This window comes from Lampetra fluviatilis, chromosome 44, assembly GCF_964198595.1.
Source record: "Lampetra fluviatilis chromosome 44, kcLamFluv1.1, whole genome shotgun sequence".
Taxonomy (NCBI): Eukaryota; Metazoa; Chordata; class Hyperoartia; order Petromyzontiformes; family Petromyzontidae; genus Lampetra; species Lampetra fluviatilis.
In genome coordinates, this window is record NC_136318.1 from 8,545,760 (window position 1) to 8,565,117 (window position 19,358).

At 50.1% G+C, this 19,358-nt stretch overlaps 1 protein-coding gene across 1 annotated transcript; it reads right to left on the reverse strand.

The window, feature by feature from the left end:
- Positions 1-5,511: 5,511 nt before the first annotated feature.
- LOC144947196 (caveolin-3-like) lies at positions 5,512-8,431 on the reverse strand. Its single transcript, XM_078876385.1, has 2 exons — positions 8,335-8,431; positions 5,512-5,847 (listed from the first exon to the last, which is right to left on the reverse strand). The coding sequence occupies exons 1-2, from the start codon at positions 8,416-8,418 to the stop codon at positions 5,512-5,514; spliced, it is 420 nt and encodes a 139-aa protein (XP_078732511.1). The 5' UTR covers positions 8,419-8,431.
- Positions 8,432-19,358: the final 10,927 nt, after the last annotated feature.

Here is a 19,358-nt window from a genome sequence, read left to right on the forward strand (position 1 = left end):
TAAAAACAAAGATCCCCCGTATAGCCTGAACAGACTGTTGGGGCAAGTGCTGTTAGCAATCACCTATGAAGGTTGGCATGTTACACGAAGGGGTGGGTGGCCAGCATCACGCCCAACCGCCTTTGTCTCCCTAGTGGCGTTGTTTACCCACCGGACCAGGTACTCATTTGAGGCTGAGTCGATCCAGGGGAATCCCAGGACTAGTTCAATTGATCGCCACCGTTGTTGACCGTGAGCGGGAATCCAACTCGGGTGGCAGAGTTCTAGGCACAAAGTGTGCGAACCGCTCCACATGCACACACCAGCATCCGTTGCGTTTAGAGAGCCATTACACAAAGACGTTGGCTTTATCACGCCGCCTTTATTCCCTTTCGTGAACTTGACTACTGGCTTGCACGCACGGGGCGACATTCTACGGGTGATCGTAAATTGATAACGCATACACGTCTAACAATAGTACAGGAATGATTATATAAACGCACACACACACACAACAACGGGGTCCATCAGCAACAATGGCAAATGTCATGCCCAGTCTTGTCCCCAAGCGGGTCCGTGATAATTGCCGTAGGCTCGCAGACGCGTGGGGACGGGGGGAGTGTGGTCGGAGCCTGCAAGCAAAATCTCACTCTCCAGAGAGACTTTTGACTTTTAAACAACTTTTATTGCCGCCAGCAGCAACAGCACTTGAGGCGATTCCGATATCAAATACAGTCACCAGCAAACAAACTAATAAACGCTATAAATCCACGCGCTGTGGTGCTAAATGCAGCGCGCACAACACGAAAGAAAAGTCACGTGGTGGTGGTGGTGGTCATAGAGAGAGCGAATTTATGGAGAGAGTCGATCACCCCCCCCCACCACCACCGCCGCAGCGGAATGAAAGCCACTAAGCGTCAGCCCGAATATTTGCAAGACACTTCAGGGTCCGTCTCTTGACCTGTGGCTGTTAAAATGTGTGTTTTATTGTGTGGTGCATGTTTGTTTTTTACAGCTCTTCGCGTTTGCATATTGACTCGGGTCAACCGTTTCACCGCTTTGGGGATTTCACAATAAGAGACACGGGATGGAGGAACACGTGACCGTTAAATACCTCGTTGGTTTGCGCAATTATCTTGTAAGAACCTCGCTCTGCTCGTTCTCTGCAATATTTCTGTTTCTTTCTTTGTTTGTTGTCGCTGCTGTTGTTGTGCTCAGTCACCACGGATGGTCCCCGTGTAAAAAAATTTCGAAATGGGATCTCACTCCTTACTCTTTGGTTCTTTCGGTAAAGTCACGTAGGTATAAAATAAAATAAATCACGACGTTTCGGGCGCAACACAAGCGTCCATCCTCAGGTGGGAAAGCTTGTATTGCGCCTGAAACGTCGTAATTTATTTTATTTTATACCTACGTGACTTTACCGAAAGAACCCAAAAATATGGATTCCTGCAGTCACGAAAGCTTCAAATCAAGATCTCACCCCTTGGTAACAAATAGTTATTATTATTATTATTCAAATGTCTAATGTGCATTCCAAACCTAGGATCCCAATGCGCAATGCATGAAAAGCAGGAAACAAAAACAGAATCAGGGGGGCAACCGACCAAACTCAAGAGTGGAAGGTTCAGTTTGAAAAGATGGGTTTTCAAAGCGGAGTTAAATCGACCTACCGACTCCGATTACCTGAAATTACATTCTGCACTGAAAACGTGGATTTAGGGAACGATTCGCAAGTTAAGAGGGCATCGCTCAGCCAGTCCGGCAGACTCGAGACGGGGGTGTTCTGTGACGAACTTGTAAAGCATCACCCAAGGAGCCTTCCACGATCGCCTCCGTGCTTTGAGAATGGCGAAGCTAGCAACAGCGCCGTTCCTCGTCACTTCTCCTGTTCAATTTTATTTCCACGTTGACTGCTAATACAAGTCGGGCAAGGCTGGGTTAGGACACGTCCTAAAATGGAATGAGGGCTTGTACTCGAGACTCACATTGGAGTGGGAACCAGCCAAGGGAGGGCATAGAGATGGAGCGTAGTCATTCGGATCGTGTTCGGGCGGTAGATGGATTACCTACAACGTAGGGTCCATGTTCTTCTTTAGAACGGGCTGATGTTGTAGATGCGAGCAACAACTACAATTTCAGCGAAGTTGTGTAATCGCTGTGATGTCTCCTTCGTATTTGTGGATCGGGGCATTGCGTCGTTATATGGTGTGCACCCTGTTCTGAATGACCACAGTAGCACACTACTGGAGAGTTTTATTGATTTACTTCCAAGTAAATGGTGCATCGGGTATCCACATCTGCCATGGTTTGTGCAGTGGATGCGGTTTTTAGGGTGGGCCATGAGCTTCGTCGAAGATCAAACCCAGAGGTCTGCAGGGTCCATGAGAGAAGGCGACGGCTAGCGGAAGCTGGCGGAGGCTTTCATCCAGGAGAGGATCGATGACGGCTCGGATTGTTGTGTTGTAAAAGCCGCAACGCGCGTGGTTAGCGGCCCGCTGCAGTTTTATTTCACTCAAAGGTGAATGGGCGCTGTCTTTCAACGCGTTACCAGCCGACACAACATGAGCACGTGGGTTGGTGTCATTTTATACGCAGTAAGAGTTGTAAAGATGTAACTGTCGGTTATAAACTCGAGCATAATAATACTATTACTGATAGAATGAACCCACAACAAATGTGCATGTCAGTGTAAATGGTTAGGAACTTGTAGGGTCACTGGGAAAGCATTTTAATTGAATGTATTCGTTGAATCCACAATTTGTGATAGAGGCCGACTCAGAGAGAGAGAGGACGACTCAGAGAGAGAGACAGAGGGGACGACTCAGAGAGAAGACAACTCAGAGAGAGAGAGAGGGAGGATGACTCAGAGATAGAGGGGGGGCGACTCAGCGAGAGAGGGGACGACTCAGAGAGAGAGAACGACTCAGAAAAATTAACCCGTAAAAACAAAGTTTTTCACTATAAATCCTTTATATGCGTGGCGGCTAGAGTTCTCTCGTCCTCTGGCTTGAGATGGCTGCCACCTATGGGTCAGATGATTGCCTGCCACCATTAAGCAATTGGTAATTAAATATAATTTTTTTTTCCTAAAAAGTGTAAAGTTATGGAAAAAAAGTTTCACGAAAATAAATTGTCAAACACAACGAGTCTGTGTGCAAAATGTCAGCTCGATTGGATCTCGGGAAGTGGGTTAAAAAACGACCGAAAGATTTGCACGGTCGTAAGCGCGCAAGCAAGCAAGCAAGTGAACTTAATATAAAGGATTTAAAAAAGAGGGAGGACGACTCAGAGAGGGGGGGGGGCGACTCAGAGAGGGGGGGGCGATTCAGAGAGAGGGAGAACGACTCAGAGATGGAGGGGCGACTCAGAGAGAGAGAAGGGGGAGGGGTGGGGACGACTCAGAGGCGCCAGGAGGAGGAACCACAGCCGAGGAGCAGGAACTCAGCAGCAGCCACGCCGTCAGGCAGTGCCAAATTTCCCCCAAATCTCTGCAGTTCTCTATATATCAAGTTGTTATCAGTCAATTAACGAGTGTTCACGTGTGTTCTGGCACATTCATCCTCCTCGATAAAAAACAAAAACATCACAGCCAATGAGAACGACGGATACGCTCCTCCTTTTATTTCATCGCATGCAGAAAGGTGCGTTCACGATATGCCCATGTATTATTTACGTAACCGTCATTTTAAAGCGCGGCGTTACTACAACAGCCGAGGAGCCGCCCCTACACAACTCTGAAAACAAAAGCCGTACAAAGCCGTCAAGACCCCCCCCCCATACCACCACAGCCCTGGTTACCTGCCCTGGTTACCAATCGTCACAATGGTGCAACGTGTGACTGCTACATTTATCACGCAGGCGTTCGCGACCGATATTCTTTCATCGTAAAGTTGTCGTCTTCTTTATGGCAATCGCCTGATGATTCTGGTTGCTGTAAATCACCGGCGAAACGTCGTAAAATCAATTGTAAATGTATATTTAGTTTCCGTGACGTGTTTACCTTTCCTATACTTTGCACTCCCATCGTGTTTTTGAACTGTTTGTTGTTTATAACGTTCTGACCCGCCCCTACTGGACACCTGTGAAAAATAGCTTTATAGCTCATCGGATTCCTCCAGTCTCATTCAATGTTTTGACTCTGAAATTTGGGGCTGTGGGTTTGCTCTCAAATACCACGGGTGGCGCTGAAGTAGTTAACTGACTGGCACGTTTTGTTCACGTGACAAAACGTCATTCATTGGCTGCGTCGGATGGAGGTGGGTTTACGACACATTCACATGTGGCGTAACTGCTACATTTCACTTTGTGGGGTGGAGGAGCAAAAACAAACTTGAATATAGCCGGGCCGTGGTGGATATTCACGTGGCCTGTACATTTCAGCAGTGCAGGAAGCAGCGAGGATTGGTGGATCACACGCGGATGTTGTGGAGCCCCCCCTCCCTCCCCTGGCTTCATGGGGGCCCGGGGCTGCTACGAATATTTTGGGCACGGCCCTATTTGTCCATTCAATCGTTTCCCTTCCCCGTTTCCCCAGCAGCACCTGTCCCCGATACAAATCACCCCATTGCTATCCGTCTTGAAGATTATCATCAGCTCAAGTTTGTTTAGTTAAATATGAAACACGGATTAGAAAGCTCGAGTCTCAACAAGGAACACAGATAGTTTAATATCCGCACGTGGCTTTGCGTAACACGCAAGTATGAACGTTCACCTTGCGTCGCACCGGAACGTAGCCAACCGTGCTATTCGGAGGCGCAATAAACTTTAATCACGAAACTATTACAGTGCACAGAGAAATGTCTCGTAGCGCACCAATACTGCAATGCATTTTGACCGCAAGATGGAACAGCACCGCATGGGTCGCGTGCCATTTGGAGGGGCCTTCAATTTCCAAGGCCACTAATGCCACCCTCCCCTGCGTTAACCTGGCACCGATCACAGCCGTCTACGTGGACATTGCATCCGCGAGAAGTGTGCGTACGTGTGTGTGTACGTTGGTAAGGGTGTGTGCGTGTGTATGTACGTGTGTGCGTTCATGCGTGTGTTCGCGCGTGTATCTATGTTGAACTTCTTTCGCACCGCATGTAGGCAACTGTGCTAATCGTGCTAATCAGGGTGTGCAAACCTGTTGCAGTGTGTAAACATCGCCACTAGAGAAACAAAGGCGGCCGGGCGTGCTGCTAGCCACTCCCCCCTCCCGTGTCCCGTGCCGGGCTTCATATGTGCTCGCGAACAAAACTTGCTCATACAGTCTGTTAAGGCTACACGGATGATCGTTGTGTGCGTGTGTGGGTACGTGCGTGCGTTTGCGTACGCGTGTGTGTGTGTGCGTACGTGTGTGTGTGCGTACGTGTGTGCGTGCGTGTGTATGTGTGTATGCGTACGTGTGTCTGTGTGTGTGAGTGGGTGTGTGCGTACGCGTGTGTATGTGTGTATGCGTACGTGTGTGCGTGCGTACGCGTGTCTGTGTGTGTGCGGACGCGCGCGTGCGCGTGTGCTTTTTTGTGTTGACTCGCCAACTTTTTCCGCTTAAGCTTTCCCCTTGATCTTGATGTGCGAGAAGCACAGCGCGCACGTCTCGCACAGGGGCTCGCACACGCACCGCACGATCGTCGACCAGAACATCTGCAGGCAGAGCATGTTCATGCGACACATGCGCAGGCACGGCGCCACGTTCCAAACGTGGTAGAACTGCGCGCACGCGAAGTCGCAGCCCCAGCAGCACGAGAGCGGCACGGCGCACAGCACGGAGAGCAGCAGGTAGCAGAACCACTTGGCGCCGTTGTAGGTCCTGAAGGAGCACCTCCACACGCCGGGGATGCTGTGCGAACCCTCCGGCTCGGCGAACACGTCCTCGAAGAGCACCTGCCGCGTGGCCACGTGGACACGGACACACACAGAGAGGGAGATTACGACAAAGAGGTGTCACCCCTTACCCCATCCTCCCACTGTCCCACCGAAAAGCCAACACAAGTTGATAGGGCCCAGAACCACGTCTGGCCATCTTGGCCTCCTAGAGTCCGGCAGGCGAGGCTGCGTTGGCTGGGTCACGTAGCCCGCATGCCCAGCCACAGCATGCCCACGCGGATTCTATTTGGCCAGATGGAGGATGGCTAAATGGGCGCGGCGTGGGTTGGAGAAGCGAGGGACTAATATGCTGCAGGAAGATGTGGAGCCGAGGTGGACCTGCCGCGGATGACCGGGACCAGTGGTGTCAAGGTCGGCCTCTGTGGAGGAGGCTCGTGAAGGACGCTGCTGGGCAGTTGGAGGCAGTCGCCCTCCAATAACAACGGAGGGCAGAGGAGCGACGCTCACAACAACGAGCGAAGCGCCGGGTGGCGAAAATACAGCGTGTGGGCCTGTCCCGTGACCTCTTGTTAGCGAGCCTTCGACACTTCACGTGGCCTCAAAGTGCACCTGGCCTGGCACAGGCCCCATGATGACGTCACCGTCACTTAGTAGGGAATTGGGGGGGGGGTATTTTTATTGATAGTGTCGTGGTTAGCGCGCTGCGTTACGAACCCGGCTACACGAGTTCGACTCCTGTTAACGGCCAACACCAATGGCAATTATCTGAACCGGCCTCCTCTAGGTCAACTCAGCCTCAAATTAGTACTTGTTGCGGTGTGTAAACATGACCGCTGGCAGCCGGGCGTGGTGTTGGAAGGACACTACTGGGCAGTTAGAAGCAGTCGCTCTCCAGCAACAACGGACGGAATGAGCGGCAGCGTCTCTCGTCCTGGCGAGCAAACCTCTCCACTGGCACTAAGGTCGTGAGTGCGAGGATGGAATGGAACAGGCGTACATAGGCGTTCATGTTTTCGCGTGAACCGCGGTGGCGAGATGTTAACTCCCTCGCCTGGTGTACAGGACGTCTCGGGTTCGATCCCGACCTTGACGCCTGCTGTATGTTCTGAGTGTATCTCTCTCCGGGTCCTCAGGTTTTCCCCTCCACATTTGGAATCAACGTCACGCGTTTAGAGTATTTGGCTGCTGTACATTTCCACGTGATTCGTCACTTTGTTGAGCTGTCATTTGTGTCTAGGTCGTTTCTGAACACGAGCTACATAGCTCAGTGGCACATCACAACCGGTTAGCACGGTTGGCTACGTACGGTGCGAAGTGCAACATACATACAACATTCGATTGATCAGTATCAATAGCACGCACATCAAATGTCACGAGGAGTCATCGGAGGGTCCTCCTGCATGGGGTTTAAATAAAGCACAAATATTAAGATGTTTTCAGCCTATTCGCGAGTGTCTACGAATTGATATTGAGAATGTCCAACGCAGTGGTCAGAGGTTGTTTTCCGTCCAGTGCTCGCCGAACTGCATTGGCTTCCGGTTGCTGAATTATTACATTGTAAGGTAGCGCTCACCACACACAAAGTGCTGGCCGCAAATGAACCACGATACCTTGTTGAACTCATCAAGGAGCAGAAATCATCACGCGAATTCCGATCATCCTCGCAGCAGCGGCGGCGGCTTTTGGATGGCCATCGAACAAAGACGGTCACCGCATCGCGCACTTTCAGACGCGCTTCTGCGGCCGTCTGGAACGCTCTCGCTTCCGATATTACGAAGCCACTGGAGCTGTGCGCTTTTAAATCATCTCGATTGAAAACGTTTTTCTTTAGAAGTTATGTTTGTATCTAGTTTGTTGTCCTTCCCCCGCACCTACGATTATCGCGGTTGGCTACGTACGGTGCGAAATAAGTTCAACATACATGCATTTCTGCTACTGCTCCCACCGCTACTGCTGCTGATACTAATGATAATGCTGCTGATGATACTGATAATGACGATGATGCTGATTAATGATGATAATGATGATGATGTTGATAATGATGATGCTGATAATAATGATGATAATGATGAGAATGCTGATAATGATGACGCTGATGATGATGCTGATGATGATGATGATAATGACGCTGATTATGATGACGCTGAAAATGATGACGCTGATAATGATGATGATAATGACGCTGATAATGATGATGCTGCTGCTGATGATGATAATGACGCTGATAATGATGACGCTGATAATGATGATGCTGATAATGATGCTGATGATGCTGCTAATGATGACGCTGATAATGATGACGCTGATAATGATGACGCTGATAATGATGACACTAATGATGATGATGATGCTGATAATGATGATTATGATGATGCTGATAATGATGATAATGATGACGCTGATAATGATGATGATGCTGATAATGATGATTATGATGATGCTGATAATGATGATGCTGCTGATAATGATGCTGATAACGATGACGCTGATTATGGCACAATGCAGCGACACATCCTGAGCACGGCTGCAGTGCGGAAAACTCACCCGCACGTGGCTGTTCATGTCCTTCGGGTCCCGGTGTTGCAAGTCAAGGGGCAGGGCGGCATCTGGGATTGACCTGGGCTCCATGTCTGTCGTGTGGCTCTCGATCGGGATGGGGGTGCTGGGGGGGGGCTGTCTGTGTCGGTGGGGGGGGGGGGGCAGCTGGCTCTGCGTGTCCGCTCTGGCGTGCAGTGGCAAAGAGCCGTGGAGAAGCGAACTCCGTTCCGTTCTTATAAAGGCGGTCACGGCCCCGCACGCACGCGTGTGTGATCGTTTCCAGGCGACAGACAGACCCAAGCGTTTGACGCAGCTCCTCCCTTCCCGACTTTGTCGCCTCGCCTTGCACAAGTTGCTGATTCGAACCGCGCGCACAACAACAACTGAAACACAAAGAGAATCATCAAGCCATCATCCCGCGCCGAGGGTCGATAACATAGCTGCCACTTTGCGGGGGGCGAGTCGATGTCGTGGTTGTCCTCTGGATAGACTCGCCCCTGGGAATCGCCTGATCAAGATGCCTGTCGACACAACTGTGTCTGGATGTGCCCGTAACCATTTCTCTATTGTTATATATATTTTTGTTAATTGATTTGATATCTTCTTGGTTCTTTCGGTAAAGTCACGTAGAATGGAAATAATAAAATAATAAAAATAAAACATAATAAAATAATTCTCTAGACGTTTCGGCCACAACGCAAGCAGCGGTCCTCAGGTGAAGAACAGGTCTGTCGATAAGACAAAGTCTGAATTATTTGATATGTTTTTTGTATTCACCACTTAACTTTCGCATGCGATTCGTTGAGCAGGGTGGCACTTTAACATGATCAGTTGCTGTTACGGGGGAAGGGGGGGTTAAATGGCCCGTTCCATGGTAATGAGAACAGGAGTCCACTTTATTGAGGCATAGAAAATGAAGGATTGCTTGAATGATGTCTTTATATTTGTTGTTGTAAGATTCAAAACCCGACTTCAGAACTGACTGTTTTGTGTTTGGTTCATCGTCCTTCTCCCGCAACGCTGAACACCACGCGGTGCGAAAGAAGTTCAATACACAGGACAGTAAATACATAATTGTTTTAGTTTCCTTTTGCTGTTTCCCCCGAAACGGTATTCCGACTGTGCCATCGGCGTCACGCGGTCGTCGGATGGACAAATTCTAATTCTGGTTTCTCGCAACGCGGTGCGACCCTTCTTGGGAAGAGAACGGCGCACGGAAGTGGGTATCGCAGACCTACTAAGGGGCCGTCCATAAATGACGTCACGCACCTAGGAGGGGGGGTCAGACATTTGTGACGATGTGGGACGAGGGGGGGGGTTTAGGACAACACTCCTACAACATCAGAGTGCAGCGCCACATTAAATACGCACTACAATGACAATAGTTAAAAACGATTTGAAGCATGTTTTATTTCAAAATGGAAATATGGTTGGGGGGGGGCAGAGCTTTGTGACGTCATATTTGAGGGGGGGTCTGACTTTTTGTGACGCCGTGTGACCCACACAACAGTAGAGGGCAGCACTTCCCTGCCACACCGCTGCATACGGCTGTTGATGTTCGTCAGTTCAAAGCGATAACTTTTCATTCTCAGAGCTGGGATTCATGCTAATTAAGTTCGGAACTGTAATAACCTTCACGTGACGGGTTTTCGTGTGCGTGTGTGTGCGAGCAGTCATTGGTGGTGAGCGGTAGTGTCGGGGTGAGCGCGCTGCGCTACGAACCCGGCGACCCGAGATCAATTCCCGCTCACTGCCACCAACATCAGTGACGATTATCTGAACCGGTCCTGGGCCTCCCCTAGGTAGACTCAGCCTCAAATAAGTACCATATGCCATTAGGGAGCCAAAGGCGGTCGGGCGTGGTGCTTGTGTTGGAGTTTTGTTGGTGGTGTTGTTAGTGGTGCTGTTGGTGTTGTGTTGTGGTTGTGTTCTTGTTGTGGTGGTGATGTTGTTGGTGGTGCAATGACGATAACCTGAAGCGGTCCTGGGCCTGCCCTAGGTTGACTCAGCCTCAAATAAGTACCTGATGCGGTGTGTAAACATTGCCACTAAGGAGGCAAAGGCGGTCGAGTGTGGTGCTGGCCATCCACCCCCTCGTGTACCGTGCAGGCCTTCATATGTGCTGCTCGCTAACAGCACTTGCCCCTTCAGTCTGTTTAGGCTACACGGGAGATCTTTGTCTTTGCAGTCATTGGTGACCACCTGAGATGAGACTGTCAGTTCGCTACACTTGAAAACGAACAGTGGCTGAAACTCGGATTCGAACCCAGGACTCATCGGTGGTGGCTCAGTGCCCTGGACCTCTGAGCCACTCAGTTGTATCCGTCACCAGTGCTTCTCGCTGTCTCACTGACCAGAGTTTATTCTAACCGAGTGCATGATGGTGGCAGCAATCTGGTCCAGGAGCTAAATGCCAATGTCGAGGTCTCCTAGCCGCGACGAGAGGGCTTCAGCTGAGTTCGTGTCGCTCTTCTGTTCCTCTTCCGTTGAATGATCGCAGACCACAGTGGGACTGCTGTGTGGTCCATAGTTTGTGTTGCATGGACACAATCGCACGACTGTGACCCGTGTCTTTAATGCATCTCTATGTGTCTCTCTGTATCTGTATGTGTCTTTATGCATCTCTACACGTCTCTATTGGTCTCTATGCATCTCTGTCATTCATGAAGGCGGTGATGCGCATCATCCCGGTGATGTTCTGACCATGGGGTTGGTGGTTACGCCACTGATGTCTGCGAGGAGGAGGAACGACAGAGCCAGGAGGCGAGGTGCGATTGTGTTTGGGTCACGAAAGGGTATCGACCAGATGATGGCGATAGAGGCCTGAAAATGCAAGAGAGACGTCGAATCGGTCGTTGAGCACTTGAGACACGCGAGCCCATTTGTACTGGTAGGAACCTCCTGGTTACACCAGCCCACAGGGGATTATTCTGTCCGTCCGTCGTGCATCCAAAAATTGGAAGGGTGGGGCTGGGTGGAGAGAGGAGGGTGGGGAGGGGCTGGGTGGGGAGGGTGGGGCTGGGTGCTGCATGGGAGGGGTGGGGCTGGGTGGGGAGGGGCTGGCCACCCCGTGGTGCCCTTATAAAACTCAACGTTTAACCTACTCACGCCGGCTTGTGCCCGCCCTCACAGTCGGCCATATTTGCGGAATACACCACGCCGCCGTTGACCGAGCAACCCAACATTTCTACCAGCTCCCTCCGCAGGAATGTGTTGTTGCCGCATTTTGCCCATTTATACTCACAGGGTTCCATCACTTTATAAGTCAGGACACATTAGGTTTATTTCATTTATTTCACCAATGGCGTTAAACGTATCGAACGTGTAATTGTTTATTTTTTAAAGTTAATATTTGTATTTATTATCGTTATTCATATCGGTTTCCGTCTTATTTTGTTTCAGGTGACGTCTACAATGTCCGTCCAGTGCTCGCTGGGCAGCATTGACTTCCGGTTGCCGAACGAATGCATTGTAAGGTCGCACACATTACACACAAAGTGCTTGCCACAAGTGAACCACGATACCTCGCTGATCTCGTCAAGAAGCATAAACCATCACTGCACACTCCTATCATCATCGCAGTAGCGACTTCTGGCTGGCCATCGAACAAAGGCGGTCACCGCATCGCGCGCTTTTAGATGCGCTTCTGCGGCCGTCTGGAACGCTCTTCCTTCCGACATTAGGAGCTCTGCACTTTTAAATCATCCGGATTGAAAACTCGTTTCTTTAGAGCTGTTTTTTGTGTTTAGTTTGTTGTCCTTCCACCCGCACCTCCGATTAGCACGGTTGGCTACGTACGGTGCGAAAGAAATTCATCGTACAAACAACACTCGACCAAGAACTCAGAATGAATTAATTGAGACAACAACATATATTTGATGAATGTTCAAAGATTACACAACTGCAACCATAAAAAAATTAATCCTGACTTAATTTCAAAAGAGAATTAATGCATTAATGGAAGGGAGTTTGAACATGCGTTAAAACAAATTAACTTATCCTATACGATTTGTTAAATAAATATAATAACCCTGTGTCCTGACTTTTGGCCCACCCTATTTATCCACATTTCTGCATATATATGTTTACTGTATGCAGCGTCTTGCTTGCTATAAAATAATTGCCTTTGACCGAGTGACATTAAAATTCGGGTGTCTATTTTTATTTTTGCACGGATAGTATTCGATTTACACAAGTAGTAAACTAAAAGCTTGAATCTATTTTTTTTTTCACCAGGTAAGGCCCACTGAGCTATGAAGCTCTAATTCAGAAGCGACCTGGCCACACATTTTTGCTTAACGAAGTGGTTTATCATCGCAGCCTAATACTCTTTAACGCATGTTTCTAAATGCGGAGGGAAAAACCGGAGGATCCTGGGGGGAAAAATCAACGTTACCACGGGGAGAGACACACACAAACTCCAAATGTACAGGCGTCAGCATCGGGATCGAATCCACGACCTCCGGTATACCAGGCAAGGGAGTTAACATCTTACCACTGTGGCACCCAGTAGTCTGGAATTCGTCCTTACACGCTGTCCGCATTCAGTGTGAATGGCCCTGCTACTCGCGTTCGGAAGACAGGGAAACCGGCCAACGTGGTCACCGTTTGTGATGTCACTTACGAGCCTTTGCGGCTCAGCGAACTGGAAAGTCGCTTCTTTGCGCGAGCTCCTGAAAGGAAATGAGCTGCGTGCAGAGTAACACAACGAGCCTCGTCTGTGAGCCATCAACTGGCAATGTCACCAGCCCCTGCGTGTGTAACGATGGGCTGTGCGGGTTAGAGGCGCAGCCGCGTGATTGCTCGCTCACGCCGCTGCTGCGGGAAGGGCCTCCCCGCTAGAAGCTCGCTCCAGATGGCCTCTTCCTATGATACTTTTTGTTTAACCTACTCTTCCCACGCCAACCTTAGAACAAGTGGGAATACCCACACTTTACCCCACCACACGCGTGACATGCCTGTCAATTAAACTGTGGTTTACTCAATTATAATAAATTATATATAAAAAAAATGTATATATATTTTTACCAGGCAAGGCCCGCCGAGCTGTATAGCTCTTTTTTCAGAAGCGACCTGGCCACAAATGACAGCTCAATGAAGCTGCTTATTATCACATGGAAATTTATAGCAGCAGTCCAATACTCTAAAAGTGTGAATCCTTAATGAAACGGTGGCCCTGAATTGTAAGCATGCAAGCTCTGGTGAGCATGCACACACTTCGAGAAAAAACATCTTACATAACACGTAATTAGCTTTTTCACTTTAATAGCTAGCTTCAGTACTTGCCCGTGGAACATTTCCAGTTATTTAATTAGTTTTTGAATTTGTAATCTCGTCCCATGCTTCCATATCTACATGTCTGAATCAGCTCAAGCCTCCCGTAAGTCACGTGACTTCTGTGTGGCCACCCCCCTATTGTGACCCCCCCCCTTTATCCCCGCCCACTGTGAAAACAGACACCGCTCCTCGTCTGTGGAGCGGCGTCTCGGCTCTGAATCAGCCTCTTACTCATCCAGATTCTCATCTCTCCTGACGGCTTTGCTCCCGTTTCTCTGTTCGTATTCCACCAAAACAATGTAACTTACGCTCCACCTATTTCCCATGATCTTTTCTTCCCTCTTCCTTCTCCGATTCCGTTCTCTCTTTCTGTGCATTCTATCCTCGACTCTCATCCCCTTTTCCATGGTGGTGGCGAGCCACGGGTAACACAGTTTGCTTCCCGCTGGACAACTGTCGGGTGTGCGCAGTGGCGGCGTGGCGGTTTTAGCGCGCCACGTTACAAAACCTCGGCGACCCGAGTTCGAATTCCCAACCGCAGTTAACGCCGGTGGCGAGTGACACCCCACGCCATACCTCGATGCCACTCCTCCCCGACCCATTCACAAACCCGCACTCATCAGCGTCGCTGAAGTTTGGACTTTTCCATCTGTTATACGGATCGGTGTTCAGCTATCGTCGGCCTGCATTTAACCAGCGACAGTGGCTACGCTGCTGCACGTGGCTTGCCTGTGTAGTGTACTAATTCAGAGACACGAGTAGGAGGCGTTATCCCTCTTGTTTATTCCAGCTCTCACAGCTATAGGGGATAACTCCATACCGGGTCGGGACAGCCAACATGCTTCCAGACCCACAGCTTGAAGAGGCGAAGACCACGACAACAGCTGCACGACGAGTTCCATTCCCGATGGCAGCAGCCCCGACTGTGAGTCGGAGCTCGCCTTTTGTTCCCCCCAGCGCGGCAAGGCTCCGCCCTCGGCCACACCCCCTTCTGGATGCCCCAGAAGGCTCCGGGCTTGGCCCACGGGTCCAAGTGGTAGAACGGGCTGCTACCCCCAATACCCATTGTCTACCAATCTCCCAGCGGCACGCGCTACAGTGGCTCATTCAATGTCACGACACCTGTAATCCAGCACTGCGGAGGAAGCAGCGAGGTTCATGTGGACCACCCGCACACGGACGTCGTGAAACTCCCTTCCAGTGGACATCGAGGAGGTGCCGTGCCCTGACTCGCAAGTGGACTAATCGCCATCTGTCGTCGTTGTTGGAGGGTTTAAAAAAAAAGAAATTGCCTCTCACACACGACTCTGTCTCTCTCGGTCCTTCAGAGCCCCCTCCGCATGCGCCGCTCCTCACGAGTGGACGAGACGAGAGCTGCACGGATCTCCCCACGAAACGAGCTCCTCGGTTTGAATCTGTCTCTCTCTCTCTCTTTCTCTATCTTGCCGCATGCCTGCCAGGGATTTCACCAACAAAATATGTTTTTAAATAGTGGAGGAATCCGATAAGCTATAAAGCTCCTTTTAGCAGATGTCCAGGGGGGGCAGGTCAGAACGTTATAACAATAAACAATGACAACTTGCAGTTCAGCACACGGTTGATGCCTGCGCAGCGCGACTCACGACCTCCTCTTGATACCAAGATCCAGGATGGTCATGTCTATGCGCCGCTTCTCGGTGGCCGCCCCAACAGTCTGGAATGATATCCCTCTACACATTCGCAGCATCGCCTCAATTGCCTCCTTCAAGAGACACTTAAAGACTCACCTCTACAGCCACGTGCTTTTGAGCGACTCTGAGCTTGGCTCCGCGCCTCTGAGTTGCGGCCGTTATGTTCGCAAATTTTTGTGCGTTATGAATTGAATTATTATTGTTAAAGTATAGGAGATGTAAAAATAGTAAATATTACAATAAAACTATTTTTGTTTTTTTATGTTACCAGGTAAAGCCCAGTGAGCTAACAGGTTGCTGAAGATGGCTGCGGGGTTGGCAAGAGGGGTAAGTGCAGCCACATCCATTGATTAAAGCTCCGCTCCTTGACACAACCAGCGTTGACCAGCGGGGTGAAGTACGGTCAAACGGCGAGCACGATCCACACGGAGTAGGAAGGGCGCCCATTCAGCAGCGAGAGAACTGCGCACGTGCAGGGGTGGTAGGTGGGGTCACGTCACAGTGCACGCGCATCGCTCACGGCCACATCCCAGCGCCGTTATAGCTAACGGCAGATGTATCCAGCAGTGGACTTGACCAAATGCTGCTGCTGCCGCCTATGATAATGATGATGACAGATTAATGAGTTTTTTTTTTACCCCCCACCCCTACCCCAAATGTAAACTCATTGAGGCTTCCACGGATTTCTGCGGCGCCTGCATCGTGACTAACTGGTGTGTACACGTGGCGTGTGGCGTCAACCGTGGGGAGGGAGGTGGGTGCGGTGGTGGGGGGGGCTGATTGTGATCGGTGTGGCTTGGTTATCGGTCAGTAGCCGGGAGTCGAACCCAGCGTGAATCGTCCGCGAACCACAACGGTTAGCGGCGCCTCGTGAGTCAGTACCGAGGCACGCGCCACTTTGGGGAGGTCGGCACGGGGACGTTCCGGTCAAGAGGTTACAGACAGGGCCCTGTCTCCGCGGGCTCCTCGTTAGAGGCAAAGTTCAGGCCCCTATCTAATAGAGGGCTCAGGGAGACACATGAAGGAGGTATATTGTCTGCTTATCTATTTTGTCTGTCTGTGTGTCCGTGTGTGTCTCGTCAATCAAACTTTATTTCTACAGCACTATTCGTGCAAAAAATGCAATGCATAGTGCTTTACAGGTGCAGTGAGTTCAACTGAGTCGCAGACGTACACTGGGAGGCAACATATTTAACTCCAACACACGGGGTAACTGCTCCTTAACAAGATAACAAACTATGGTGGTGACCACCAGGCTAACTACACTAGTTACCACGTGACTGGCTACTACGGACCGGGACCACAGCTCGGGTCCAGGTCCACGTGTTGGAGACTCGGTAGGACGTAGCTGAATGTTTCTTCAGGATGAACAACAACGCCGGTCCCTCTGGGGACTCGGCTTCTATTCTCTGCGGAGTGGCTGTCTCCGCCCTTGGCCACGACCACCTTCCAGAATCCTTGAGCAGGATCTGGATGCTAACCACGTGACCACCCCTAGCCCCCAACTTGGGGCCCCTTTGTAGACTTAACTGGTCACATGTCCTCCCGGGTCAACCGGAGTGCCACGGCCTTTAGTAACCCCGTTCCTACGGCCGGCACTCCCACACCCTGTCCTGTAGGGGCTGGCACTGCACGCCAAGCGTGGCGCCACCCAGTGCTGTCAATCAGCGCTCACTGGGCCCCTCTAGGGCTGCTACTACACCCACATCATCGTGGTGTCCGCGATGTCGCTAAACCGCACGCCGTGACCCTCTAGGGCCGGCACTGCACAGTGACATCCCGCGATGACACTAGGCAGGCATGAACAATGAAAGTTAAATTGTAGGCAAAATAAAATCACGTTGTTACAAATTTCCGAAAAAGACATAATAAAAAATGACACGTTAAGAAAATCCTAATTAAAAGCAAGTTTTAAAAAGTTAGTTTTTAGATGTATTTTCAAAGTGCTTAATGATTCTGAAGCCCTCAGATCCCCTGGCAGGCTGCTTCACAGGCGAGGACTGGATACACTAACACATTCCTGCGGAGGGAGCTGGTAGGAACGTTGGGTTGCTCGGTCAATGGCCAGGGTCAACGGCGGCGTGGTGTATTCCGCAAATATGCCCGACTGTGAGGGCGGGCACAAGCCGGCGTGAGTAGGTTAAACGTTGAGTTTTATAAGGGCACCACGGGGTGACCAGCCCCTCCCCACCCAGCCCCACCCCTCCCACCCCCCACCCTCCCCACCCTCCCCACCCAGCCCCTCCCAACCCTCCCCACCCAAGCCCTTCCCACCCTCCCCTCTCCACCCAGCCCCACCTCTCCCATTTTTGGACGCACGACGGACGGACGAACGGACACAATAATCCCCTGTGGGCTGGTGTAACCAGGAGGTTCCTACCAGTAAAAGCTGCTTCTCCCTAGGGTTTGGTCCTGACCTTTGGTTCGACATGCAGTGTCTCATCAGCAGTACGGCTGGCTTGAATAAATAGTGGTGAACAGCCAGATGTTATAGTCCAGGAGCCTCTCTTTAAGAAGTGGGTCCTAGTTCAAACGTATTTCTTTGAAGGCGCTTATTTTTTAAACCTCAGGCCCCTGTACGTAAATTATTATTCTCTACCCAAAACACACACACATATATAAACACAATACATAACAAAAAATAACTTTCAGATGTTATGTTAACCCCTTTTTGACAGTTCACCATCATTGGTTTAAGCAAGCCCGAGTCTGCTGATGAGACACTGGATGTCAAAACTGGCAGAGTGCTTTACTTGTGTTGAATTAATACCACTGAACAAATCACCCCCAGAATTCCCCATGGGCCAATGGGATGTGTCACAAAATAGTTTGCATGTTTTGAGTGGAGAGACTGAAATGGAAAAGATGTGCATTATCTATTGTTTTTTTTAATTAGTTTGATTTTTTTTTTACATTCGCGATTGGGAAGTTACATAAAATAGTACGTACCAAAAAAAGTTACCGGTTAAAATTACCAAATGTTGCTTTTTGGAGCTTAAATCGAACAACGTTGGTAAAACGCGGCACACACATATCTACAAAGACAAAGATCCCCCTATAGTCTTAACAGACTGCTAGGGCAAGTGCTGTTAACCAGCACCTTTGAAGGCCGGCGCAGTGCACGAGGAGGTGGGTGGCCAGCACCACGCCCGACCGCCTTTTTGTCTCCCTAATGGCACTTATTTGAGGCTGAGTCGACCAAGGGGAGGCCCACAACCAATTCAGATAATCGTCGCTGGTGTTGGCCGCGAGCGGGAATCGAAGTCAGGCCGTCGGGTTCGTAGCGCAGTGCGTTAACCGCTCTACCACAGCTCCCCACACATATCTCTAACAAAGACACAGACACACACATATATATACACAGGACTGAAACCTTGCACATTACATGTACTGATTGCTGGGACTCAGCGAGTCTTGGAACTCAGTGAGGCTTTCTTGGATAAACAAGCTTAATAATAGACAAATATATAAAAAATCAAATAACGGAGCGAATAACTAAATGTCTGAACGATTGTATTTGGATAAAAAAATACAAAAAAACATCTTTGCGTTGCCAACCCACGCGCGCGACTGTGGCCGAGGATTCATCGCTGGCTCAGTGCAGGTAACAAGGGACGCACTGTGGTATTGACTGCAGCCCCCCACTCCCCACCACTCCCCACCACTCCCGATACGAGGATCTGTCTGTCAGCAGCGCGAGCAGCAGCAGCAGCGGCAGCAGCAGCCGCCCCACGTTTAATTAGTGGAATGGTTACGCTCCGCCAAGGATTTGTGCACTCGAAGTAATCACAAAAGGCTCCTTTTCTTGAAAAAAAAACACCCCCTAAAAAAATTCCGGAGATAAAGGCGTGGGGGTGGGGGAGGGGTGGGGGAGGGGTCCCAGCCATTGCCAAAAGAATTCCGTGGCAGCAGCAGAGGCCGGTTGCTCGTTCAGCGATCGACACGGCGCCTGGCACGGCAAAGAGACCGCCACTCTCGGCTTCTACCCACGCGCCAAGCGATGAATTAATTAAAATACGGAATTACCTTCAGAAGTTGTTGTTGTTGTTCTACGTTCAATTGGACGCTGCCGTGGTGGTTGTG

Excerpts from the sequence above, each read along its gene's own strand:
- LOC144947196 (XM_078876385.1), bottom strand. The coding sequence starts at position 8,418 with ATGGAGCCCAGGTCAATCCCAGATGCCGCCCTGCCCCTTGACTTGCAA. Across the intron at positions 5,848-8,334 it reads ACATGAACAGCCACGTGCGG|GTGCTCTTCGAGGACGTGTT; the intron begins GTGAGTTTTCCG and ends GCCACGCGGCAG.